We start from the raw sequence: 27,589 nt of genomic DNA, 5'->3' as shown, positions 1-27,589 counted from the left end.
TGGGAGTAGCTGCTATACAAACCTTACAATTTCAAGTATTATGACAAATCTTGAAAATTTCCATTTTCATAATGGTAAGAAGTCTGTTCTTCCACATCTTGAGTTACTTGCTTTTGCTTTCTCCATTCCCTCCTCTGTACTTCGCTGTTTTGACTGGTAGCACCGTACATTTTCTTTGGACTTACAAAAGTTTCATTGTTCATCTCTGTTTCTTCAGCCAGTTCATCCTGATCAATTATGCCACATTTCTCTTCACTGAGGTTTTCAGGGTCAGCCCATTCCTGCTTCTCCCCAGAAGCAAAGATAGCGTAGAATATCACTCCACTGTAATGTACCAGGGCTGCGATCAGAAAGACGTTTTGCCATTCTTCCCGGGTCTGAAAGAATGGTGCAGGTCTCATTAAGTTTGCAGTAAAAAGAAATATTACGCTCTCAATTAGACCATGAATTAGCACCTATTGAACAATGACCATGATCACTGATGTTACAGATAGAGCAATTGATGAGAGTCACTGTGAAGATTTTTTTTTTTCATAACAATGGTTAGTAAAATAAAATAACGTTTTGGTTTTGTTTTTTTTTTTCTTCACAGTGAAGTTTCTCTCTTGCATGTGAAATATTCATGGAGTTGGAAATGCAGGGATTTTTCTAACAACTAAGTTAATCTTATTGTAGATCGGTGATTGCTTAGGAACCCTACAAGGGATGCGTTGTAGAGGAGTTTCCCTAGTCTTATAAGCATTAGCTGGTAGTACGGAGATATTGCAGAGACGCAGCCTCAGGTCGTATTAAATAATATCTCCCTGCATAGATAATTAGTTTATAATAGCCAAGAATCTGGCCCCTGTGATATTGTAAAAGTGAATGTTTAAAACAAACAACAACAGAAAACAGCTGCAGAGATTGATGATGAAATGGAGTTCCCAGGAAGCTTTGAAATGTCTTAATTTTTGTTGCATTACCTAATCCTTTTCCTCGAAAACATGGAGAAATGTTACCTTATGTTTTGTCATTGCACCAACGATGAGCGGGCACACCATGCCAGACAGCGTCCCCACGCCATTGGAGATCCCCATCAGAATGCTTGCGTAACGTGGGGCTATGTCCAAGTGATTCACGTTGAATCCTACAACAAATGAGAGACAATGGTCAACTATACAGCTTTGCGCTACCAGACCAACAGGGCTTTCAACAGCCCTTCTGGCTAAAGAAGCCTGAAACAGGTAGGAAACCCCATTACTATATATATGAGAAAGAAGGGTAGTATTTTCTTGGTGATAAAGATGGCAAATATGTTGCAACTCTTTATTCTTTTTTCAAAACTTCTTTTTTTCCCCACCTTTGGGGATCATGTTGTATAGAAAATATGGTTTGTTTTGGCCTCGTTTAGAGTATCTGTGCTTCCCATCTTCTTATACCGAAACAATGCACTCAGCAAACCTTTTTAATTAAGGAATGAATGCCTCATGTTTATCAAATGTCTGATAACTTTTTATTAAGGTAGTAGTAGTAGTTTTTAATACACATTTTCCTGTACTTTAAGTAGCAGTTTAACAACATGATAAAACCCAGAATATAAACCAGTAGGAAAAAAAAATACCTTTACTGTAGCATATCTTTTGGGTACATATTTTATTTAGAAATAAAAAGAAATAGTAAAAATCAGCTCAGATATTTAGGTATTAGCTTTAGGTAATGAAAATTAGTCATATGAGCTATGGGTGATCACAAGAAAGGGTGATGAATTCCAAGTCCATGGGATTAAATACAATAAAAAGTACTGGGAAAATCCTGCAATAAAAATTAATTGATTGCCTGCTATGCAAGCACTTCATAACTGAGTAGCAAAACTACATCCTATCTGCATAATCCCTAAACAAATGAAGACCAGCAGTTACTTTGCTGGTCAATTTTGCTCAATAGATCCATCTTCTTGGCAGTCTGCTAGCTGATGGCCTTCCATCTTCATAACAAAAGGGTGTTTGTTTTTTTTTTAATAAAAAAGTCAGCCTGAAACCAGTGAGACCCATGAAAGTGTTAGAAACAGCAGTTCTGGGGAAGGGCTGGTTATGGGACACAACAGAGAGAGGACTGACCTAGAAAGCAGAAACTGGCAGCTAGGGCTGGGAGCAGGGCTGCAACTGATAGCCTTTGAGCAACTATTCATTCCAGAGTAATTCTCTCTCTCTCTCCTTTTAGGGATACTGTTTATGGAAGAAAAAAAGGTGGCTGACACTGTGAAAGTACATTAGAAAATAACAGCACACAGCTGATGTAAACGGGAATCAATAAAGAGCAGGTTCTTTCAAAGTTTCATGTCCTATCTGCAACACTTTTTATAGATACTGAAGTAAATTATTTCTGATGTGGGAAGAATTAGGGAATACCCCGTAAGCAGCCACATTAAGAGCAAACAGAATAATAGAAATTATGACAGTAACAACAGTGGGAATAACAACATCACTTTTATCACTAATAGTAAAACCACTAGTAAGAATAATTCTTACCTGAAATTGCAAAGCCACTGAAGCCCACTGCTAAGACCAGAAAGGAAATAGCCACACCTTTTGTATGAGAATAACCAACCACCAAAAGCAAGGTTGCTTCCATCCCAAAGCCTTCAAATGAAACACATGGAAATAAATTACATTTAAATTAGTATTGGTCACAGAGATACTAATAAGATCTAGCCAGAATAGCAACTTAAAATGAAATAAAATTATTTTGTATCTTCTAGTTATTCTTTAAAATACTTGGCAGCTTTGTGGATTCACAGAAATATTTGAATATTTATTGTTTAACAATATACTTTTTTCTCCTCATTGCTGTGCAAATGACCCAAGCCATTGGTGAAATTAACTCGCTGAGCAGTACGGGGAAACAAGGAGAAAAAGACCATGCAAAGCACTGAAAAATTCACAAATGCACAAACATGGTAAGGAAAGGAGAATAATACTTCTTGCCTTCAATGTCTCATGGTTGTAATGACATGAGATGTTCTTGGCAAATGGAACACGAGCATTTTTCAGACAAGCGTGCCACCAACACAATAGGGCATCCCTGGGTATCACAGGGAACTTCCAGTCTCTGCCATTACCGCAAATTCACATTTTCTAGTATGTAACATGACAATCCTTCTGTTTATTATTTTGAATGACACTATAAATACACCCTAAAAATACAATGAATCTGAGAATCCTTTGTGAATATGCATAGCTGAGCTGCATGGCATCTCTGACTGCAGGCATCTCTATTTCAGGCAGCCTGTGCTGTCCATTAATAATGTAAGCCAGAAATTGGCAGAGGAGAGCAGCTCCTCAGGCTATCTGGCTTGAAATTTTTGGTCTTACTATCTTCCTTACATGTAGATGTCATTGATTTTTCAGTTCAGTGACTGAACTGGAAACAAATTATTTTGTGCTGAGTAAGAATGGGTGAGTCTGTCCGTCCCCAGCCTTTCTTTTACCCAACACTTCCAGTCTAAACTTGCCAGTCGGTTCTTCTGGAAGTAGCACACAGGAACATGGCCAGTTATTGCAAGGCTGTGTCCGCTGGGAAAGGGCCTCTCCAGCACCACAGTACATGGTTAGCTTTGTCGTATGAGATTGCAGGATGAGGCCTGTTTCATCACACTACCCTTCTGAGCCAGTTCTTATTACCGTTCTAGTTATTAACCAGGCTTCTTGCCCCCTCCTTTTTTAAAAGCATGCTCATATGAGTAAGTATTTATACCATGAGGACATCTAACATCAGCTCTCCATTAAATGTTTCAGATTAACCAGCTGAAAATGCAATCTAGAGTAATTTGTCTCTTCTTACAACTAAACATGGATCAAACTTTGGTATCTGCATCAACTGCAGCACACAATTGAAATACTGTATTTTCAGAATCCAATAGTACCTCCACAATTCATGACCTTCCTTACAATGGTAGTGGTTAAAATCTTCCTGCTCCGTAAGAAGTCAGCTAGCTGCCCTCCAATGGGTACGATGATTGTCATGACCATGTGAGGAACTGCCGACAAAAGGCCAACCTGCAATAAGACAAATGAGTGCTTACTGCTCGTGTCCTCCCTCAGGATTTGGGGCGAAGAAAACAGAATCCATAACTTTTCTTTACCTCTTTTCCCCCCACCCTCCATTGGACACATTTTTATCCTGGATCCTTGTGTGAGAGGATTGCAGACCTTTCCTCCAACAGGACCTGCAATCAAAACCTGGGTAACCTTAGGATGGAGACTCCACAACCTCTCTGGGCAACCTGTGCAAGTGCTCAGTCACCCTCAGAGTAAAAAAGTGTTTCCTGATGTTCGGACGGGACCTCCTGTGCTCCAGTTTGTGCCCATGGCTTCTGGTCCTGTCACTGGGCACCACTGAGAAGAGTCTGGCTCTGTCGCCTTTGCACCATCCCTTCAGGTATTTGTATACAGAGGTGAGATTTCCCCTGAGCCTTCTCTTCTCCAGGCTAAACTGTCCCAGCTCTGAGCCTTTCCTCATAGGAACTGGAGATGCTCCATTTCCTTAATCATCTTTGAGGACCTTCATTGGACTCTCTCCAGTATGTCCATGTCCCTCTTATACTAGGGAGCCCAGAACTGGATATAGTACTCCAGGTATGGCCTCATTAGTGCTGTGTAGAGGGGAAAGATCACCTTCCTCTACCTGCTGGCAATATTTTGCCTAATGCAGTGCAGGATACTATTCACCTTCTTTACTGCAAGGGCATGTTGCTGGCTCATGTTCAACCTGGTATCCACCAGGACCCCCAGATCCTTTTCTGCAAAGCTGTTTTCCAGCTGTGTGGGCCCCCAGCATGTAACGGTGCATGGGCTTGTTCCTCCCCAGGTGCAGGACTTTGCATTTCCCCTCACTGAACTTCATGAGGTGCCTATCAGCACATTTCTTCAGCCTGTCAAAGTCCCTGTGGATGGCAGCACAACCCTCTGGCATATCAGCCTCTCCTCCCAGTTTTGTGTCATCTACAAACTTGCTGAGGGTACACTCCGCTCCATCACCCAGATAATTAATGAAGTCAAACAGGATCAGACCCAGTATTGACCCCAGGGGTACACTGCTAGTTACTGGCCTCCAACTAGACTTCATGACACTGATCACCACCCTCTGGATCCAGCCATTCAGCCAGTTTTCAATCCACCTCACTGTCTGCTCAACCAGCCTGTACATCAACATCTTGTCTATGAGCATCTTATGGGAGACGGTGTCCAAGGCATTACTGACGTCTAGGTAGACAATATCCACTGCTCTCCCCTTGTCTACCAGGGCAGTCATTTCATCACAGAAGTTTATCAAGTTGGTCAAGTGTGACTTCCCCTTGAAGAATTTTCTGTGAAAGGGTTATTGTTTCTGTTAGCTCTGGTACTTATCCCAGATATGCAAAAAGACAATTTTGTGGCGTTTTAGTGATCAGCATGTCACTTTCTAGAAGCTTTTCTTTGAGGAAGTAATTTAGTGAGAAGTTGGTGTTTATTTTCTAGGATGTGCAACCTCCTTACATGAACACTGAGTCAGTTTTACATTAGTTTTTAACTAGTGAGGTACACAGACATGCAACTCTGCCATTTCTGAAAGGCAATTCATAATAAACAAACCTATTTTGTCTCAATACCCCTGTTCTTCATCTCCGTGCTGTGCTTGGCCATTGAGTGTCATTGCTACCACAACAGCATTGCAGAACCTGGGCACACTGGTGCTCCCAGACCACACAGATAATGATGTTGTTTGTTATTGGTTTGCAGGATTACACTTGCTTGACAATAATTTACAATATAGCAAGTAGGTTTTTTTAAAGGAAGGTTGGGAAAACTTTTCTGGAACAAATATTCTGAAGTCCTCATTCATGCTCTGAAGAGGGAGTGTAATAGTACTGCCTTTAATGAAATGGCAGTGGCAGTGGCAGGGAATATCAATCCATAAAGAATTTGACCCCTCATTGTCAATGAAAAGAAATGACATAAAATTAAAAAAAAAGGATAAAAATTACCTGGCGAGTAATGCTAAACTGACAGCACTAAACAAAAATGTATATTTCTATTTACTTACCTTGTGGTTTTCATGATATATGTGATTTTTTAATCAACTCTTTCCCAAAACAACTTTTCAGTTCTTTTCTTTTGCTAATAATTTGATGCAAGCCAAATTTCTATCAGATCACCAGAAGTATGTGAACTATCAGATCACCAGAACTACTGTGAATAAGCTACTGTAATGACTCCAGAGAAATGTGGGGATCTTCAAGCACTCTGCATCTCATAGGGTGAAGTCTGAAGGTCACTGCTTCATCTCAGACATTTACCTTGCTTATTGCAAACCCAAAGACTTCTTCAAAGTAAGCAGGCTGACTTATAAGGAGCAAATAGAAGGTCCAGCTTCTACAAAAGTTTGCCACAATGATTGCATAAACTGGCATTGAAGTGAAAAATCTCTTCCAGGGAGTACTAAATTTCTAGGAAAACAATAAAAAAAACACGTCATTTTTGAGTAGGCAGAAGGCAGTATCTTTTAGTATGAGGACTATCCAGTACATTGCATCCAATTTACACTGCAAATCATTTACAGTGCAAGTGAAAGATATCTCTTGGATTAGTGGCAAAAGACAAATAGAGAAACTTTCTTAGGACAGTTAGGATTTTTAAGATGACTGCTGTACTATTATTTCTCTACTTACTGAAATCACACAAAGTCTTCTGGAATCCTGCTATTGGGATAACAGGGTCAATAACAGAATCAAAGAAAACTAGAGGAAAACCTTGTGCTGTTCCCTGCTTTTTGGCATGATGCAGTTTGAGACATTCCACTGAAAGGATTGTGAAAAAAGAATTATCCAAGCTAAGAAATATGTGGTACTGCAGCAATAGGTAGCTACCTGCTTCAATCCATTTCATTCAGTAAAAAAAAATCTCTGGTAGAGGATTTGATTTCTATAACTTGCTTTTGGCATTTCCAGTTTCTATTTATGCCTCAATACTCCATACAGCAGGAAGAAAAACACTTTAGAGCCCTATTCACTTATATTAGAATTCAAATCAGAAGCTGAAATATGTAACTATAGCAATATACATTGACATTCTCCTTTTTTTTGAATGGTAGTTGTGTTCTACAGGCAGCCGTATGCCTGTGGTCATGTGTGAACACATGGTGGTGGTAGTAGTGTCCTCTGCAGTAAAACCAGTGTACAGCAAGAGGAAAACCATGACCTGTAACGAGTGTGTGTGTTTCCAGCCAAGACCTGAGTGACTTCAGCCAAACTTCAGGAGCATGCCCAAAAGGACTCCGGTACTTTATACTCTCAGCAAAGCTATTATACAAAACATGTAGAGAAAAGAGTTTGGAGTTATTTTGCTCCAGAATATTCTAGAGTAAAAGCCAAGAAGGAACAGTTTATCAAGAAACAGATTGTTTTTTACCACTAGCAAAAATTAGTTATTTAAGGAAATCGAGAAAAGTTTGATGGGGAAATAGGTTTTAGTTTTAAGTTTCCAGGATCTTCCAGGGTCCTTTCAGAGAGAGGAGGGGAGTCTTAAAACAACGAGCTGAGCTGCTGTGAGAGTGAGCAGGGCAGAAACTGTGTCCTTAAACTTTCAGAATTTAAATCATCCTTAATAAGAGCTCAGAAGGCAACTGGATAATTTAACTTTTGGAGCCAGTTTCTTATTTAGCTTATTTCCATTAATATTTTTTAGAACAAACATGATAGTTAGTCAAGAGCAGGAGATCAATGTGTTGTCTCTCCTCTCTCCCCACTCCGTTCCCTCCCCAGATTAGGGAGTCTCTACAAGCCGAGAGCTGAAACAGCACTATGTATTTTGCCCGTAGCTGAACTCGTCCTGTCCAGCTGCATGACCCTGATCCTGTAATCTTCATAAAAGCAAAAGCCGCTAAACATCAACAGCAAATAGTTCTGCTGCTGTCACGTGGCTAATAGTATCCATCCAGTCATATGGTCATCTGGTGTGAAGTGCTCACAAATTATAACGTTTTTACTTACACTTGCACTAGCTAGGCTGGATCCTTCTCCGATACTTGTCTCTATATATATCTTTTCTTCATTGGTTATTGTTGGATGTGCAGCTGGGCTCTCATAGGCATGAAGCAGCCAGAACACGTACCAGACAATCCCAAACATTCCTGCAGAGGCAGGAAAAGCAAAGCTGTTTTAAAAGCCAATAAAGCCATGCTTAAGTATCTGCAGGCTTTGAAGTTTGTTTCAAGACCCAACTAAACCAAATCTGCATAGAAAAGATGGCCAGGGAAGTAAGAAAACATGATAACTAACTCTGTGTATATTGTATACCTGATTGCAAAGTGTTTGAGCATTTTGTAACTTGTATTACATGATATGCATGGGGCAGAGAAAAGGCAGAAGCAAAGCTTTACGTGGAACCTGGGGAAGGGAAAAAGGCAGACTGGTCATGACACAGTCACAAACTGTGTGAAAGAACTTCACAATCAGGTTGCAATGGCACATTTTATGGTACACTCTGTGTCTCCAGAGAAAACAGAGAACACCCATCTTAACTGGGCTGCTGATGTGTGAGGCCAGGTTTGAGGCAGCTCTGTCATGCACTGTAGGGCGAAGCACGAGCATCACAGCCAGCCACAAGGTCGTACCCCTGTGGTGGGACCACTTTGCACTGATTTTACCGAGGGTGTGCAGCATGGGGCAGATGTCTCAGGGCAGAAGGTTTCAGAGGCATTCGGCTCCCCATCAGCAGCATATGCTTTAACGTTCACTGTTAGTGTGCGCTCTGGGACACGTATCACATACGAGTTTGTGCTGCAGAGACCAACCTTTGCAACTGCATCCAACTCTGTCACTGGGTGACCATGGGCTGTAGCCTGGTCATTACAATTTTCAAACATTTTACAACAGATGATTACAAAATAAAAGCTTTCAGAAGCCGCAATAAGTAGAGAATAAATTGGAATACCCATTTGCAACATCTACATTCCCCAAAAAAACTTTGATCCATACTTGTTATACAGGTTTAACAAAACTGCTGGCAGTACCAGTCTAGTCGCAGAGATCCTTTATGTTAAGCAACTCACCATAAATATAAAAGACTGATGACCATCCTATATACTGTACCAGCACACCTGCCAGTGGCATGGCGACCACCGCACCTGCGTAGGACCCTGAGGAGAAAAAAGGATTAAGAAAACGTCAGCTATGATAGCCCAGCCTCCAGTGCAGATGATCCAGGCAGGTGCTCAGGGGGGCAGAACTGGAGGGATGCCACTGGCCGATTGGCACCATGCTTTCTTGTGAACGTGGGGAGTGGGGTGGCAATGGTAAAATTTAGCTTGGGGTGTGGGAGGGACTGGCCCTCACCGGTGTGGGATCACTAGTCTCATTTTGCAGCTAGAAGGGCTGTGCCCTGTAGGTAAATGGGATTTGCAAAGCTGAAACTGATGGCAAACCACCACACAGGTGTAAGCTGTGCACACTGAAGTGGGGAATCCCTCCTAACCCTGTGGCATATGAGGTGAGCTCCAGAGAAGCTAAAGGCCCAAATTTCAGAAGCCTTCTTGGTGTCCAGAAATACTGATGGTTGCAGATGTGCTGGGAGGCTCTTGTGGTGGTTCTAGCCCCATGATCCTACAAGTGCTGCTAGTAGAGGGGGTGTTGAGACCAACCCTCAGTCTGTTTAACCGTGTTTAGTTCATATCAACAGCATGAACAAACATCTGGAATAAATAGGCAAAAGTTGTCAGGGAAAAAAAGCATTAAAAAATGGTCTGTGCCAAGGTTTCCAAGGGATTTGTAGAGAGACATGAGTATTTAAGTGCTTGGAAAGGAATTTCCACAAAGACCGTAGGGAGAATTCATGTGATCTGGACATTTGGGTTCAGTGCAAGACGGTACCAGTGGCTTAACATGCAAGAAGCGGTGCTTTGATTTATTCTAGGAAATGAGATACTTGTCGTTTTAAGACTACAACATACTTTGTTAATGAACATTTGTTAATGCTCTGCTCATTAGCAAATACTTCTCCGCAATGGTTCACAGTGACCTTTTTCCCTTGTCTCTGTGAAATTCATTTTTCCTACAGCAATAGCAAAGCCCCAGGCAAGAATACGACCAGAGAAACCAGGAACCTGATTAACATGGGGTTTCCTAATTTTTCCACTGTTCCTGTGCACCTCTCAAGTGCAAGAATCTGTGATCTATAGCTACTAAAATGAGTGCTGGGCTGCACGATGGATCTTTCTCTACCCGGTGCTACGATTTCAAGGAGAGAGCATTGAGCATGGAGGGGCTTCTCTTTTGGTCTGTTCTTCTACAGAAAATGGAAATACATAAATAATCACTAAATCCTGGAGCCATCTGTAATAAAAATAAAATTCCCATAATATGAAAATCTGCTTTTTTTTCTCTTGTTTCACTCCTTTTAACCTTTCTCCTGTATTTTAGTGCTGTATTTTTCCTAGCCTTTCAGTTCCGCTGCCAATGAACAGACTGTTTTTCCCTCTAACTTTTACATTTTTTATTGAATATTCTGCCCACAGACATTCATCTTCAGCTGGTTTTACCCCACAACCTACATTTATTTTCATTGTTTCCTCTTCCACCTTTCCCAACTGCTTATTCTTCAAAGGCCTTATATTTCTGATTTTTCTCCAGTATTATTTGACAACAGCTCATTGTCCCAATTTCCCTGTTTCAAATGTAAAGGAACACACCAAATATACATGATGAAGGTGTCTTAGAGGGAAATGACAGAGTGAAGTAATGAGTAGTGCCTTTTCCTTCACTGCCGACACAGCGCATTTGAAATTACAGCAGAACCATTCCTGCCCATTATTCTGCATATCTGGACTTTTTTAGATATGTACTTATATATGTACTTACATAAACCATATAAGCCTATCAACTTACCACAGAATGATGTGGTGGCCAGCCTGCTTCTCTCCAGCGGAGGAGCCCACTTACTCCACATCCCATGGCAGGCTGGGTAGGTGACACCCTGGCAGATATTTCACAAGTCATATAATTTGCTTTCACTGCATTCCTGCTTCAAGCAGTTGCTGATACTCTCCAACCTGTCTAGCTGTTTGTCACCGTGGAATGATTTAGGAAGGGTTAGGTAAGCCTGGAAGAGCTCTGTTGTTTGGGTGCAAAGATGTCAAACTAATTTGGATAATCGCTTAAATGGCAATGCGTCCTGGGGTAAAAATGCTGTTTGGTACATGCAGTGGATGGCAAAAGTAAACTAAAATAGATCAAAATGCAGCACCAGAAACCTAAACTTTTCATTTCTTTTTAAGTAAACTTTAAAATATAAATCGGTACGATTAAAAGATTATCAGCCTAAATATGAGTAACAAGTAAAAATGTAGATTGATGAGAAAACCTGACCAAAAGATCTTATGATTTTTTTAGAACCAAATCTCCAAAAACAAATTCTGTATGAAAGGACCAAAATGGCAAGTGCTCCTACCTCGACCAGACCTTGCAGAATCCTTACAAACATCACGCAGCCATAATGCACTCTTGCTGCAGAAGGAATGAACATGTTCAGTGTAGATGTTAGAAAGATAGCTGCTCCAAATACCCTATGGAAAAAAGGAACATGAAAGGGAATATAGTTATTGTCTATTTTTCAGAAGCAACACTGTTCTTGAGTACAGTTGCAGAGACAATCTCACATACCACGATCTCACCAACCCAAATACTTGTGAAGTCCCCTTATTGGCAAAAGGGGACAATCCCCATATGGTCAATACATTTTTTTTTTTTTTTCTCTGAAAGAACTGAAATTTTACACGTACTTAAACAAAGCTGCTGGATTTTTCTTTGTACCGGAGGAATAGATTTGGGTGCTGGTACTGGAAGCTAAGATGTTTATATGAGTCCTGACCTGAGAGAAGCATTGCTATCCTGGGAAGTACTTAAATTCTGTTATATCAATAGGGTTTAACTTAAATCAGGTAAAGTCTGGTTTAAGTGCCTCTCTGAACATGGGTATGTGCTGTATAATAGTGCTGCTTAAGATCAACTCCTTTCCAGTGTCACTTCTCTAAATAACAGCTATAAGTGTCCTTTGTGACTGACATCATAGAAGGGGCATTTTTACAAAACAACTTCTGTGAAAAACATGATATAAATATTTTGTTAACCTGCTTGGGAAGAGCACTTGCTGCAGATGGACACGAATCAGTTGAGGCTCTAAATGCACCTGGGAGGACCCTGTGCCTTTGGGAAATCATTTTCAGACTCCCAAACGTTAGCACCCATTAGAGAAGCAGACAGCAGAAACCTCTGTGTGGTGGTAATGGATCCAAGCACCATCCCGGAAAGTCCAGGCTTCTCAGAGACCCTGGGGTAGCACTCAAAGCCGTGTCTGCCTCACTCACCACAGCCTGTGGGAGCTTTTCCCAACACGGACACGGGCTTTCCTACGTTTCGCTGAAAAGTGGTGCACACTTACCACCCTGTATGAATAATAAACAACAGAGACACTAGACATGGAAGACAGCTGGGCTGCAGGGCAGTCATTTCAGTACGGCATGGGCTGCAGGTTTGCCAGGCACTGATGCTGCAGTGCAAGGGAAAAGCATCCCTGCATGCCCAGCTTGTGAAAGGACATCTGGGGAGCTCATTTGAAACCTGAGGCTGATGCACCATGAAAAACAGCACTGGAAACCAAGAAAGAGACTGGGAATAACCAACCCGAACAATCACTGAAATTACTACCATTAGCAGGAATGAGCTGTACTTGATTTATTAGATTTCATATATCTTCACATCTGGCTGACTGAAGTCTCAGGTTTCCTTTCTGTGCAATGAATGGGGTTCAATAACTACGTCATGCATTCTCTGAATATCGAGAGTTCACTACTCCCAGCATCTGTGGAAGCTGATATACATGAGGAACCGCTCTAAGATCCTATTACAGCACTGAAAAATATCATAGTTGGCAGTAGGAGTTCTCCACAACTGCCAAGCACCATTTGAACTGAATGGATTACTGCTAATCCTCAGCAGTTTTCTGTCTTCTTTGTGTTGTCTGCAATTCAAAGCAACCATGTCTGGCTCCCTGCAGACTGCCTTTGTGCAAGAGATCTTTCGTTCTGCAGATAGAAAGTTGCAGCGGTAGGTGGCCGTGGGGACCACAGCACTTAGGAGGTGGGAGATCAGCCCAAAGCTGCCCTGTCTTGGTCCAAGGCTCAAGGTGACACCCTAAGAGTAAAGCAGCCCCTTTTGTTAAAGGCCCGCAACTCCTAGCCACGCTGATGTTAGGTAGCAGCATGCTGCTGTTTGTGGACAATCATTCACATTCCTTTTTCAAACTACTCAAATTCAGTGACGTTTAACAAGTTTTGAATTGTCTTGTTACGCGTGTGGCATTTCAAAAAGACACGTTAAGCTTCATTCTGATACATGAATAGCATTAGACACGTTAAGCTTCATTCTGATACATGAATAGTATTAGACAGATGTTTTATTTGAAATTGTATGATTTGGACAACAGCAGTATTTCTCTCTCTTTTGATTTTTCTGCCAAAAAGACATACACACATCTTATTGTGCATAGCTGTTTATCATGCTCCACTTCAAGATGTTTATAAAGTTTTAAAACCTTTTGTTGCCACTCTTTTTCTTTTTTTTGTTTTTTTAAATAAGTATTTCAATTGTTTACATTTCAGTCTCTTTTTGAAAATTTATTCACAGGAAATATATGTCACCTCATTTTTTGAACCTGGGCTTATTATTTACAGCAGTATTAATGGCGGTATTATAGTGCAAAGAATCTAGAGACAGAGATCAACACTCTTTTATCTAAATTCTGTACACCTATTGACAAAAACAACAGTCCATGCCTAGACAGCTCATAATCTGAATGACAAGAAACAGATGAACACAAAAGCAAAGAGGCTGGGTAGGCTGGCAGAGGGAAGTGACAAAGGAACGGATTTATATAGAAAGCAGTCTGAAAATCTGAACTGGAATACAAAGCCTATGATCATATCTTGACATTTAGGAGACTGCTTTCAAAGCCAAGTAAACATTTAGCTGAGAAATATTATTTAGCTGTCTATTATGATCAGCGAAGAAAAGAGTTTTGCACCTTACTTCCTTGCCACTAATAGAAATATCAGATCTGGTATTGTAATGTTATTGACGGTCTCAGGGAGCTACAGCAAATTATGTAAATTAATAAGCACATGAAAGAATAAGCCATAAGAAAGAGAACATACTTAATTATCCAAACAGCTAGCTCTGAAGACTGAGTTTCCAATCTCTGCTACTTCATTTAGCACCAACTCCTAACACGCCTAGGTTGTAAATGCATCATTTATACTGAGTTAAAACCAGTCACTCTCTGCTACTATTTTAGAGGGCGAGCAGTGTTTCCACAAAGAGCCAGCATCTTCTGAGCAGTTCACTGCCGTATATCCCAAATACGTTGATCCCCACCACGACTAAAAATATCCCAGTTCTGTTCAATTGATTCACACATTCCTCTCTCCTCTCTGCCGTGATCCCCAGCCAGCTGCCACTTTGGGATCAAACCAGACTTCTTCAGTGACAAACTCCTCTGCTCAGCAGGGTGCTCTTACTGAAAACTGATATCAGGAGATGCCTTATGTTTCATGTATCCTTGTCACCACCAAACAATGATGAAATTACATTTGGATGCGTATTTGAGGATATCAGCATGTTAAAGGGACATTGTCACTAAATGGTTCACGAACCTTTTGGTGGAATGCAGACCTACACAAACTTGGGCGAATATGTAAAGCAAACTACATGGTGTTAGTTGGTTTTGATGCAAAACCATAAAGCACTCAATATTTCCAGCTGTTCTGAGATCCATTTGAATCCCTCATTATTGCAGATCATTATTTGCATTAGACAAGTGCCTGGCTTGGGGGCATCTGTGTATTTTGAAGGTTGCACAGTGCTAAGCAGGATTTAAACAGATGACAAAAGAGTCTGGACCTAAATCTATAATGTCAATAATAGGATAGAATAATACATCTCATTGCTAGAGTGCGGCCGTGACAAAAGAAAACGTTTGTCTTTCTGGGGGGATGGGTTCACAGACTGGCCCCAGGTTTCCTGGTTTCCTGCCCTATGTCTTAGCAAGTAACCCCTATGAAACAGAAACTCAGCACCACTGGTGAATCTACCCAAGCTGAAATTGGTTGGGTAAACAAGGAATAAAGGAAAAACATGGTGTTAGCCACACTTGTAAATCCTGTTACTACAAACAGAAATTCTCTTTGAGCCCAGCCTTTGGGATTTTATCGCTCCTCAGAAAATTCTACTCCTAAACCCAGTTATGACAGTCAAATCCATAACTTTATGTTGTATTGTAGAATTAGATTGAGTGTGAAAGTCTCTTGGGGACAGAAATACAGCTTTCTGTGCATATGCACAACACACACCTAAGGAAGTAGTTGGCTGACTGCATACATTGAGTTGCAGTGTAAACGGTCGATTTTACTGTTTGCAAGAAATTAAGGAAACAAAAGCCAAACTAATAATATACTGAATTATTCAGCCAACAGTGTGCACATCTGTGTTTTGGAGCCCTTCTGCTGCAAAAGCTGGTGGCAAGACTGAAAAGGCTGGGGAAATGATTAAGCTTAGCTAATTTGTTTGGCTTATTCGCCAGATGGAAAAATACTGTGCTCAGGCACTTTTGTGTGGTAGAGAAATGAATAATTGAGGATGCTAGTACTGTTGAAGAAGCAGTGCAAACTGATCTCTGAGTAACTTTTGGTTACGGACAGAGGGGAGTTGGGACTGAACTTCTGGGCAATTCTATGGAATGACTCTGTCCTGGAGTCATTTCCATAGGGGCATACGGGTGGGAAGAACTCCCAGGCAGTCTTGTAACCCCTGTAGCTCTTTGCAGAATGCAAAGAGCAAAGTACTTTGATTTGGGGCAAAAAAATATATAACTAGTCTTTAAGACCTTTTCCAGTTCTGAAAGTGTTTGTAGATAAGTCACGTCTTGTTTGCAGAGAATTAAATGAGTACCAGCCATCTTTTTTATCTGTAGATCCCAAATGCCCTTAACATGCACATCTCATGAGCTCATTCACAACCAGTTGTCTTCACATAATCTCCTTCTCTCTGTTGTGATCATATTCCAAGTTCTGAAGACTTTTTGAAGTAAAGCCTGAAACCACAGTTAGCTTTGGAAGAATTATCTACTTTTCTTACTTTCATTTTCAAAAGCAGTTGAATTAAAAAAAAAATAATAATAATCAGCCCACAAACACAATGAGCATAGAAGAAATCTGTACAGATGGTCAGAGTTCACCAAACTGAAATTCTGAGGCTCTGTTAGAAGTTCTAGGGAACCCTAATGACAGTCAGTCGGTGCTGTATCCAGACATGGTGAGGATATCCATGTGCATGAGGACAGATTTGTGTCTTCAGAACATACGTAGTTCCATAATTCCTAGATGCCCAGCTTCAGTCCACAGCGAATTTTTAAAGGAGAAAAGTAAAATTTTGTTGGAATTTTTTTCTTTGGTGTTGAGCTAAAAAGCACTAAGGCAACTTCTGAAAGATAGATACTACAATCATTGTCTGAAGCATTCGGTGTATGTTTCCTAACACTCTCCAGAAAGCTTTATTGTTCAGAGAAGAAAAGTGTAAATATTTGAGATGAGCAAGCTAAATTGGGAGAATCAGCAATAGACCCATAATGGAAACCTAGTCCTATTTTTGGTTATAGACCAAAACCTGCATGTTCAGTTTCAGATGTGTATTCCTACATTAATTCACTATTTTGGTAATCATCATTTAATCAATGTAAATCGGTCATCAGGCTGTAAAGGTTAATTATTTTGATAATTGTTTTCTTACCTGTTAGCAGCCAATTTGTTTGAGATGAACCCTCCTGGAATTTGTGTCACAATGTAACCCCAGAAAAAAGAGCCATGAATGAGTCCCACTGTCTCTGGATCCCAGTTGAATTGGGCTTTCTGTAAAGGACACAGAAAAAAAAATGCTGTAAGTTGAAGCATACTTATTGTAAGATAACCACTATTTGGAAGTCACACAGAGTCACTCATCCTCCAAATCAAGGCAGTTTCTTTACACTGATGTTGCTGAGCTTGAATATTGCCAGTTAAGGCAAAAGGATGTGAAATCCCCATGTGAGATTACTGGTTTTGCTCTTAGCTTTCTATCAGGTTGGTAAGAGCGGGGGGAAGGGTTTCAGCCAGAGGGAAGCTAATGCTGGAGCTTCATCTTTGCCGCTTGTCACTGCTTCTCCCTGGGCTGCTTGGTCCTGAAACATGCTCGGTGTTATAACAAGGACCAGATGCCTTTCAATGGCCATATCCATTTCCCCATGATTATCAAGGTTGCTCATGTCCTTTGGGTTGATCAGCTGCCTGGTCAGGCTGGTCCTGTACTATCCATGGTTCTCCTTATCAGGGCCAAACTCTGACCCTCCATCATCTGCATTAAGTGGTGTGGGAGCAGAAAAGGGGGGGTGTTGGGGTGGGTAACACCTGAAGACAAGGCAATCTGAAAATAAAACTAGGTAACACTAGCTAGATGACTAGTTTATCTTTTATTAAAAGTTGTAGGGCTGCATGTGGATACAGAAGGCCACCCACAGTCTGGTCATAGATGGTTCCTAGCCAAAAATGTCCGCAGCCAAGAGAACTACTTTCTCCATACAACTCATCCTTGGATACCAAGCAGTTTCAGTCTTCTCAAGGCTCTTCCTGAACAAGGACGTTGCTGTTCTCTGTTGACCCTGTTTGACATACCTTGTTCAGAGGAGGGGTAGACAAAGCCCAGGGCAAAACACAGAGGAAGTGAAGAAAAGACAGGTGGATCCAAGGTGCCCCTCCTGCCCTCCGTTCTGGGAGGTCAGATAGGGCCTGGCTCAGTATAATCACACTAATTAAGGGCAGTGACAACTTTTCCTCCTTGAACCCTCAGTTCAGAAGAGCTGTTTTGGAGCCAAGAGAAACTGCCCTTGTGCTTCAGGATCATTTTTATGCTAATGGAATGGTAAAGAAAGGTGGCTAAGCATCGTATGAGGAAGCAGCACAGGTGTCTTCTAGATTCTGAATTAAAACTGTCACTAAAACACTACAGAAAAATGAAAACTAGAGTGATAAACCTTAACGTTTCTTTTATTTGGTATTACTTTCTGTGTGTAAAAACAAGAACTAGTTTTGCTCAGTAGGTTGATTTTTTTCCCCAAACAAGCAAACTAGAAAATAGCTCATCATTTGACCTGCAGGGAGAAAGATGGCATTAATTAGCTAGGTGTGTTTTCAGAGGGCTAAAGGATATCCCTCCCCATCAGTATACCTTCTGACAAGAGACCCACTTTCCTGTGCTGAGGAAACATTTCTGGTTTTAAATACCTAATTTTTTACTAATGGTTTCCAGCTTAGTTTCAAGGTAGTGTTAATTTCTGAAGGTAGAAATACCATGAGACATGCAAAAAGTTCCTGCATTAGGAGGCGCTCATGCCCAAACAGAATAATTTGAGATTCATGCAATGAGTTTGTCCAAGTTTCCTCAAACTACCTCTTCTGAGCTTCACAACTTAGGCAGGCACATCCTTTCTCTTGCTCCAGGGTGAAGCATGGAATGAGGAAGTCACAGCGGGACCCCAAGGAGCAGGAATTAATAAATACAAATTCAGCAACAAGTCTAAGCAGCCAGAGCTGGTCAGAGGAGATTGCAGATGAGAAAGAACTAGGAAAGTCTTTGTTGACTTTGCTAAATCTTTCTGGGGTTTATTGAGTCTGATTAGAAACACTCTGCTTGATAGCTAGGAAGGGGAGACAAAAACACTGAAGGACTTGCCATGGCATAATGTAGGAAGGGAGGGAAGATTTATTTAATCTGCAGCCCTAGAATCACAAGTATCTTCTCTGGTCTTTGCAGATTAATAGCCCCTATGACCATGAGTTATGCAGGCAGGCATACTTTTAACTTTGGAAATTTGCTATAGACACTTTCTGCAATTTTCTTTACCAAAAGTTAAAATATTTGGGAGAAAAGCTGATAAATAATTGCAGTGTTTTTCATTCATCTCTAGAAACATGGCAGAAGGTATCTCCCTCTCTGGGAGATGTGTTTTGTTTCGGGGAATGTGCTGACAAACAAAGGATATCCATGGGCTGGGGGAAGCCTCTGTTCCTTGGGAGGGTCTGGTGATACTTTATCCTTCTGTAGTGGCTTTCCTCCTAGACCTCAGCACGTGGGGAATCATCAAGAGTCAATATTCCTGTGAATAATTTGTTAGAACAAAAATATACAAAACATATAAAAAAAAAGTCAACAAGTAGAACAAATGTATACGAGGTTCAAGTTCATAAAGTCCATAAAGGGACTCGTGATATCACAGCTATGTACCAAGGCAGGACTGGGGAAACTAAGGTATGTGTTGAACCTGCGGTTTCTTGGGTGCGTTTTTAAAGGTTTGTAGGCATCTGCTGTGAACCACATGCCATCTACTGCAAATTTGAAAATAGCTTAGCGCCTAAACAGCAATGCACATTGTCAACAACCTGTAAAAACCTGTTGCCTTATTGCCAGTGACTACCTTAAGGTCTTGAAAGTCAGCTACTGACCTGAATAGAGTTAGTGCAGTGCTACATACAGCAATTAATCATTTATTCTGTAGCAGCATCAGAGTGCACTTCCCTGAGAGATAGTAAACAGTAAAAGCTTCTGCCACCGCAACAAAATCTGTCTACAACTGAAAGATCAGGAACCTGATAGGCATGCAAGCCAATTCAGTTCTCATTTCTGCTACTTACATCCTGTATGACATTGCAAATCCTCAAATCTTGCAGATTTTTATGTGACTTAGAGACCTAAATAGAAATTAAGCTCCTACATATCTATGTGAATCCAGATTCACATGTCTCTGGTTTTGATCTGTGTGTACATAGTACTTTGATATGTGGCACTTCGATGAATTTGCCATGAGCTCTGCTCAGAACAGTGAAAGGAAGATGTTTTCTCACCTGCAGCTGTGGTTTTCCATTAACATAAACAGTGTTATTGTTCACCATTTCCACGATGGCAACACCCAGGTTACACCTAATTCCGAAGGAGATGCAAAAGCCCAAACCGCTCATTATGGCAATGATGTAGCGCTTAGGCAGCCCACAGCAGTAGCAGTCGCATGGTGCCTGCTTGTGGGTGCTTGCCCGCACGGGCCGCCCCTCTTCCGTCAGCTCAATGTGATCCTCCTCGGCGTTGGTGCCATCAATTTTCCTAAACAGGTGAAGAAAGAGAAAATGAAAATGCCTTACTGTCTCGGTAAAGTTTGCTGAAACGTAGATGGGCAGTTACGTGCTCCAGTCAGCTGTTAAATCATCGCTTTGCCAGGCGTTTGTCTCTTGGTGGTGTGATGAGTTAATGCTGGGCAGGCTGTGTAGAGTTAGCACAGACTACACTTTTCCATGAAAGACCTCTGAAGTTTGTAAATCCAAGCCACCTAGCCAGACAGCTAGCTGGAAAAGTGTTCACAGGCTATTTATGAGCATAATTGTAAGAGCTCTCTTGAGCGCTGTTGTGATAAATTCTGCTGATTGTTAGGAAAATATACATATGAAGAAATTAATCATTATTTCTAATTAGATCGACCAAACAGAGCTGGCAATAGGTTTCAAGAAAAGAACAAATACAGCACAAAGCATGGTTTTGCTTAGCCCTAAACTCCCTGTGACTTTATTTTCACCTGTGAGACAAAAATAAGGGCTGTACTGAAGAGAAGAGGAGGCTCTGGTGTCAAAAGCACCTGTTTAAGATGTAAAAGAGCCAGGCCCAGACTTTCTCTGCCTGAAGGGATTTGAAGCCACATGTCCCCCCTTCTCTGAAGCATCCTCTCACCACAAGGACTTAGGTCATTGCAAAGTGAACCCCCACAACTCCTATTGTTCAACGTCTTGCCCTTTGTGTAAGACACTTAATATTCAATGAGATCTGAAGGAAGAGTGTGACTTTCTGGGCTGTTGATTCACTGCTCTTCAGCAATGGAGGCTGAAAGGGCTTTGCCTGGGATCAAATTTGGTGTGGCAACTGCAGTGTGGCTGGAAGGACCCAGGAGGGAAGGGGCCAGGGATGCGGGCGGCTCTCCCGTTTACTCGGGATGGGAGCGGATGGTACCCAGCCACTTCAGTCTGCAGGAGGCTGCCCAACAGCTACCGGCTAACATGGGAGCGCAGCTCCTCCGGCTTTGCATATCCAGCGTTTCCTTTTCCTAGGAGCAATCCAGCTGAGACATTCATATTAAACAAAATGGCACTTCCATGTATTCTGGAATTGCATGATAGTGCAATTAAAAATTAACTTGGTCTCCCAGTCTGATTGGAGATGTTAAAGTCCTGCGCTGTAGGACCAGGGAATGTCTCGGGTAGAAAAGGCGAGGCAAGAAAGAACCGAACACGCACCCCTGGACCAGAGATAAATACTTCCTTTCCTAACATTTGTTAGGAAGTGCAGAATTTGTTTTAAATGCAGAATATGGTTTTCTGACATGCCGAAACACTTAAGCACATGGTTAGCTGTGAGTACATGACCAGCCACATTACCCGCAATCGTAAAGTTAAGTGTTGGCTGACGGGGGGCCTCGATCAGCAGCTACATTACAAAGACGTTCAGTTTTGGCATTGCTGAAGCAGCGAGCTCAGGATCCAGCTCCTTTTGTGTCTGCCACGCGGTTACTCTCAGTACTGTGAAAATATGAACAGTTACTTAATCTATAGGAAGCCCAGCCTGCCACATAAGATGATGAAATTATTTCATTCACTCTTTTCTGATAAGGAGTAACTTATTTCCTTCTTTCACGCATCTGGCTGGATGTGTTTGAAATCTAATGCACTTTGATTTTCCGTATAAAAGTCAGCTGTAAAGAAATGTGGCCAGAGCATATATGGATGGGTTACACCTGGCCAACCTGTAGAGTAGCTGGTTGGGGTTTTTGGGAGAACAGTGTTGGTTTAATCAGAGCTTTCTCCAGTTGCTGTAAATCTAATGTACTACCCATAATCTAACAGATAGTACTCTATACTAAAGCTTTTGCAAATATGGATGGTAAGTATGGCTTCCTGGGGTGCCATATGAAATTTCACTTTCTAATATGAAATTTCTCTTAAAAATCTCAGCATTTCTAGGCTTTACAGATACAGGCTAACTGAAGCATCATTTACTATGTTATTCTTTTTTACATCATATCATCAAACTGTTACTCCAGCCTTATTCTTAGCACAAGAAAAAAAAAAAACAAAAACATGTTACAGTCCATCAGTTCACACTTCCAAGAAATACTGGAATCAGAGTGTTTTGGGCCAGAAGAGAACTCTGGGTGTTATTTGATTTAACCCCTTGCTCAAAGCAGTGCTAACTGCAGTTAAATCATTAGCTCATTGTCAGGCTGGAGGGAAGACTTTGCATTAAAGCAAGGTAACACAGGAAATGTGATGTTACTGTGGTGTTATTGAAGGTGATTGAGATCTTATGATTCATTGGCAGGGAAACAGCATTTGTTAGTGAAATGAGAGTATAGAGAGTAATGCAGTCAGGCACTTTAAAAAGAAGACACCATAGAATCCATGCTCTGTGCGCTAATGTAGGTAGATGTAAACTGAATAAAAAAAATCAAAAATAAAGACCTCAGGAAGTGAAAAGACAATTGAATAATTATTTTTTAGAACTGTTGTCATCTCAAAAGAGTTATTAACAAACAAAAAGTAGTAATTTAATTGTCTTCCTCTAACATAATCTAAGATACTGATGGAATTAAATCAAAGCACAATTCCTCAAATTTTTATACCTTCACCAGGCTCTCCATTTATAAGAGAGATATTAGAGTTTAATTGGTGCATTATTTTGGGCAGCTGGCAAAGATTAGACACATCATGCAAAGCCAAAACATCTGTTCCGATCTGGACATTTTCAGCTGACTGTCAATTCAGATAGGCATGAAAATATCCTTCTGCTCCAAATTCGCTGTTAAAAGTGGTGAGCCAGGACTAGCACTATGGGCCAACATTGCCTTTGTGGAGAAATTAATTGTTTTGCTATTATATTCAACTACTCATCAATAAAAGCAGGTTGAGGACTGATTCATGACCCCAAATTCACACCCTATTTTTCATACCCCCAAGGCTTAACATTAACCCCTCTGTAGCAGATTTGTCTTGGAGAAAACTGTTTTGCAATAGTGGTCCAAAAATGGAGCTTGGGATGAAGCATTAGCAGTGCAGACATTCACAGAGCCAGTGTCTGACCTAGCTCTTTGGCCTTATTTTATTGAACGGGTATATAATGATGGTATGGCAACTCCATGAAAAGATGAGAACTATATCTTCCAACTGATCCATATATTTTGGTAGCACCACAGAAAATTTTCAGTTTTTCATTTCACACCAATGATTTAGAAGGAAAGTGCTTCAGTGCCAGGGCGCTCTAATTATCTGAGTAACGCAGGAGAGCATTTTGCTGCATGGGAAATATTCCATCCTTACATCAATCTGTTTCCTTCTTTCAGTAAACATACAACACTTCACAAGAGGAGTTAAGCTATTTGAATATATCTGTGTCCATGTTCTGTGCCCAAATGTTGTAATAACTGCATGCAAAATTTCTCTTCTTTATTGAATGACTTTGGCATATACAGAATTTTGGAAGACTGAAAGAAATTTCAAAAATTCCTATCAGTAATAAATAAAATCCCTAGAACACATATACACTCACCAATTTGTATTTATGGGATTTTAGCATAGGAATTAGTTATTTCTTCAAATTATAAACTAGGTGGACTAGAATCATACCGTTCCATTTCATTTGACTAAAAACACGTAGATTCTACAATAACGAGGAAACGTTAATATTTGCCACATGTTAGAACACATTCTAGAATGACTTCTACCAGATACTACACTCTTTCACAAGCAGCTGCAACACAATCACACACAATGTTCAAATCTTGCACGTACAAATCTAGCATCAGTCATCACATGCAACAATTATTGATGCTCCTGGCATAACTTCAGAACCCTACCCACTGACTATCGAAAAAAAAATCATTTATCGAAAAGCAGATACAATCTTCTGAGATCTCATTTACTCTCTGGGGATTTGCCCAGGTGATAATTGTCCACACCAAATCTTGAAACTGATGCATTGGTACAAAATCCCAGTACACACAGGCAAACCCTCTTAAGTGTCTCAGTGCATGGGACCTCTCTGGCTGGTTTCTGCATGGTATTTGCATGAAGCTCATGGCATGTCTCGAACATACGCACTATGGGACTGCATCTCACAGGTGCTGCACTCCCAGGCTGCAGGGCAGCCTCACAGTGTCTCCTCAGCACAGCCTCAGCACGCTGGAGCGATGCTCCAAGGGTGCTGCAGCACGGCGCTGCACATGTGAGTTGTGCCCTTGCACTAACACCATTGTACAAGGGGCCTTGCACGACTCACATACCATCCGAGTCTGGACACCCCCAATTGTGTTCACAGTGCTGCATGGGCTGCGGTGCACTAAACTCTCTGTACATGTGTGCAAAAGAAAAATTTGAGAGGACTAAGGCTATGATCCAGCACAGGCAGAGGAGCCCTGCCCGATGGAAGGGTATATTGCCCAGCTTCGAGTTGCAATTTTTAGGAGTTTAGGCTAATTCATCAAGGGACATCTGCAGCAGCCAGAGCTACACCTGTCAGGGCCCAGACTACGTACACCAGCTGCGTGACATGGCCCATAAGACTTTTTGCATTAACAGTGACATTATTCAGTTGTAAACCCACTTAGTTCCCATTTTGTCAGTAAGGCCACAGTTGCTGTTAGCTGGTCCAAGACTCCTGAAATCCTCAGAGCAGGCAGAGCCTGAGATTTTACTTTAGTTCATTCATTTTTCTTTAACTACGCTAAGTTCACGGAAGGCCCAAAGTATTTGTGCATGCCAAGAAGCTCTGCAGGAAAAGCTTTCTTTTCTGGGAAACTTATAAGGCTTGCAGAGGCCCGGCTCCATTCACCCCAGTCTGCATCCTCTAATTTTATTTTTTTTATGCCCCACTGTATTTAACTAATCAAGAAGAAACTCAATTTTGCTTAAAAAATTATTTTGTGCAAAACATCTAAAAGATTTTTCTAAAACATCTTCAAAGATCTCACAAATGAAACTTCCAGCAACAGCCTAAAGAAAGGACAACTCTCAGGTCTTGCCAGTTCGGTCCCCTTGCCTCCCTTCCAGGATCCACCTACCCTAAAGTAACCTCCTGTGGACAAACTCTTGTTTTGTGGCGCCCACAAAATAATTTGAGGTTGCTACACACCCGTGAGGAGACAGTAAGTTGCTTTATGTTGCTTGTGCTTTAGCACTTGAACATGTCTGTGGACAATCGCCGTGGAGCAGCCGGTACCTGGCAGCTGGTCTTGCCAGGCACTGGTTTCTGCGTCTGCTCGCTTGTTTGCAAGGCAGAGGAAATGTGGTAGGAAGGCATAGACTCATCATATTTACCAAAGTTAAAAAGTATTTTTCTACCCTGTTTGCTAGTTTTGATCCCACATTGACACGTGGCAGTCAGTGAAATCACACTCGGAGACCTAATCAAGAGTGCACAGTAATATATTTAATCACCTATCAAATGCTAGAAGAGAAACCAATTTCTTTGCTGATTTACACCATATTAAAGCCACTTGGATTGGATGAAGAGCAAAGACAAGGTTGCAGCCGGTACATATACATATGTACCATCATGTAAAAATAGAAGTGTATGCTCTCATTCATAGGCTAAGCTGTAGAGAATGAAGTTCAAGTTAAAAACATGCATGTTTCATTCCTTAGAGAAACCTTCAAACGTGACGGCATATTTCCTGAGACTGCTTAACCTGCAGCAATCCTTAGATCTGACTACAGACGTAGTAAAAAAACTTTTATTGTTTGCATTTTTTCTTCCACTAATAATAATAAAGTCCAGCAGATGATCTTGCACCTCAACTCAGATTTGGTTTGATTCGGTAGCAATGTTGCTGAAGTTGGATACTGGTACTGTCAAATGTGTAGGTACCAGCACGACATCCTTGATACATGGCTACAAGAGGAGACTAATCTGGATAATTTAAAGTTTGCATACTATTTCCACGTAGCAAACCCAGTGTACTGCCACATCACATACTCACTAAATACAAACCCTACATGTATTTGGTCAAATTGGCCAGCAGAGCCCACAGCAAAGAAAATTTATGATTGAATAAATGACTTCACCTGATGTTTTAAAATAAAACCAGAATCCCTGGAATTACTGTAGAGTATTATAAAAGTAAAAAAAGCAAAATGTCAGACTACATCTGTAACACTGTAAATGAAGGAAAGTTAAGTTGAAACTGTGTGGAACACAGATACCCTTTTCACATTGTATAGAAATAGTGTAACTGGCAATCTACAGTGCATACTAGTAACTTCTTTAAAAGTGTACATAACTATTTTCTTGCATATAGAAGCTGTAGTATAATACATGTAGATTATTATATACTTTCTTGTCATCAAAGGCATGTTTAGATGTGCCAAGAACTGTATCTCGACTCAAAATAGCATTCCCAAAAGAAGGTAAAGGGATGGATATGAAAGCAAATATAATTTAATTCAATCATTAAAAATGCATTCAGTTAAAATGTTGGCCTGATCCATACAAAGATTTAAAACACTTAACATCAAGCATGCAAGAAATGCCACTGAACCCGCTGGCTCTCATCTATTGATTACACAAATAAATGTTGTCAGTGGCCATTACTAATAGAAATAATCTTCCTTTTAAATGAGAAATCTCTTTCCCTTTATGAAACTGATCATTTGCTACATCGTATTTTCATTTATCAAAAAATAAAAAAATTTCAGTTTGTTGTTTCATGAACTGTCAGATTAAGATAAAAACCTTTAATCTTTTTGCTCTTTTTGCTCACAAACAGCTGCTTCTCCTTTTTCTCTTTTTAATTTGTTAGTCTCAGTAAACACACACATACACATCTCAAAACATTTTCCCTTACTGATTCAGAACAAGATTTTCAAAAAAGCCTCTGTAATTTAGGAACATTAAGTCTAATTTCAAGAGTGGCATAATTTGGGAGTGTTAATTCCCATTAAATCATTAGTTTTTCTCATGCAAGCTAAACCACAGAATTATTCATGCTTAATTATTTGAAAGTTTTTTAATTAAAACACTTTTTCATGCTCTTTGTAATATTAAAACACTTTTATAACTTATTCTCACCTTTTTTTTTGTTTAATATAAATATTCTATCATCTATAGTCATATGCTGTTGTAAGAGTACTCCTTTTACATCTTCTGTCTTGCAAAAAGGTTTCTCTCACTATCTGAACTCAGATACTAATTTTGCAACTCTAAATTCTGGTTTATGTTCATACATTTTTCTACACTTCATTTCTCTTTAATATATTGAACCAATGGACCTGTCTGAGAATTTTCTGTTGTATTTTACCTTCTCAGATTCCCCAGTGAGTCACTAACGGTGTTCTTCACCTCTTCCTTTCCTGGATTAAAAAATCTTTCCTTCAGTGAACCGAACCCTTTGAAAGGCATTTTGTCTTTCTTCTT

The 27,589-nt window shown here is 40.6% G+C and overlaps 1 protein-coding gene across 2 annotated transcripts; it reads right to left on the bottom strand.

Moving 5' to 3' along the window:
• Positions 1 to 27,589, bottom strand: SLC17A8 (solute carrier family 17 member 8). Of its 2 annotated transcripts, XM_010313502.2 has the most exons (12): positions 27,474 to 27,589; positions 19,993 to 20,245; positions 16,850 to 16,968; positions 11,460 to 11,574; positions 10,898 to 10,985; positions 9,067 to 9,153; positions 8,006 to 8,145; positions 6,314 to 6,463; positions 3,902 to 4,034; positions 2,508 to 2,618; positions 999 to 1,126; positions 1 to 377 (listed from the first exon to the last, which is right to left on the bottom strand). In XM_010313502.2, the coding sequence occupies exons 1-12, from the start codon at positions 27,572 to 27,574 to the stop codon at positions 39 to 41; spliced, it is 1,764 nt and encodes a 587-aa protein (XP_010311804.1). In that variant the 5' UTR covers positions 27,575 to 27,589; the 3' UTR covers positions 1 to 38. The 2 variants fall into 2 exon arrangements, with proteins under 2 accessions (XP_010311804.1, XP_075598978.1); XM_075742863.1 differs by lacking the exon at positions 6,314 to 6,463 and having other exon boundaries at positions 27,474 to 27,574.

Source organism: Balearica regulorum, chromosome 1 (assembly GCF_011004875.1).
Source record: "Balearica regulorum gibbericeps isolate bBalReg1 chromosome 1, bBalReg1.pri, whole genome shotgun sequence".
In the NCBI taxonomy this organism is placed as follows: domain Eukaryota; kingdom Metazoa; phylum Chordata; class Aves; order Gruiformes; family Gruidae; genus Balearica; species Balearica regulorum.
This window is presented reverse-complemented; position numbering and strand designations above follow the sequence as displayed.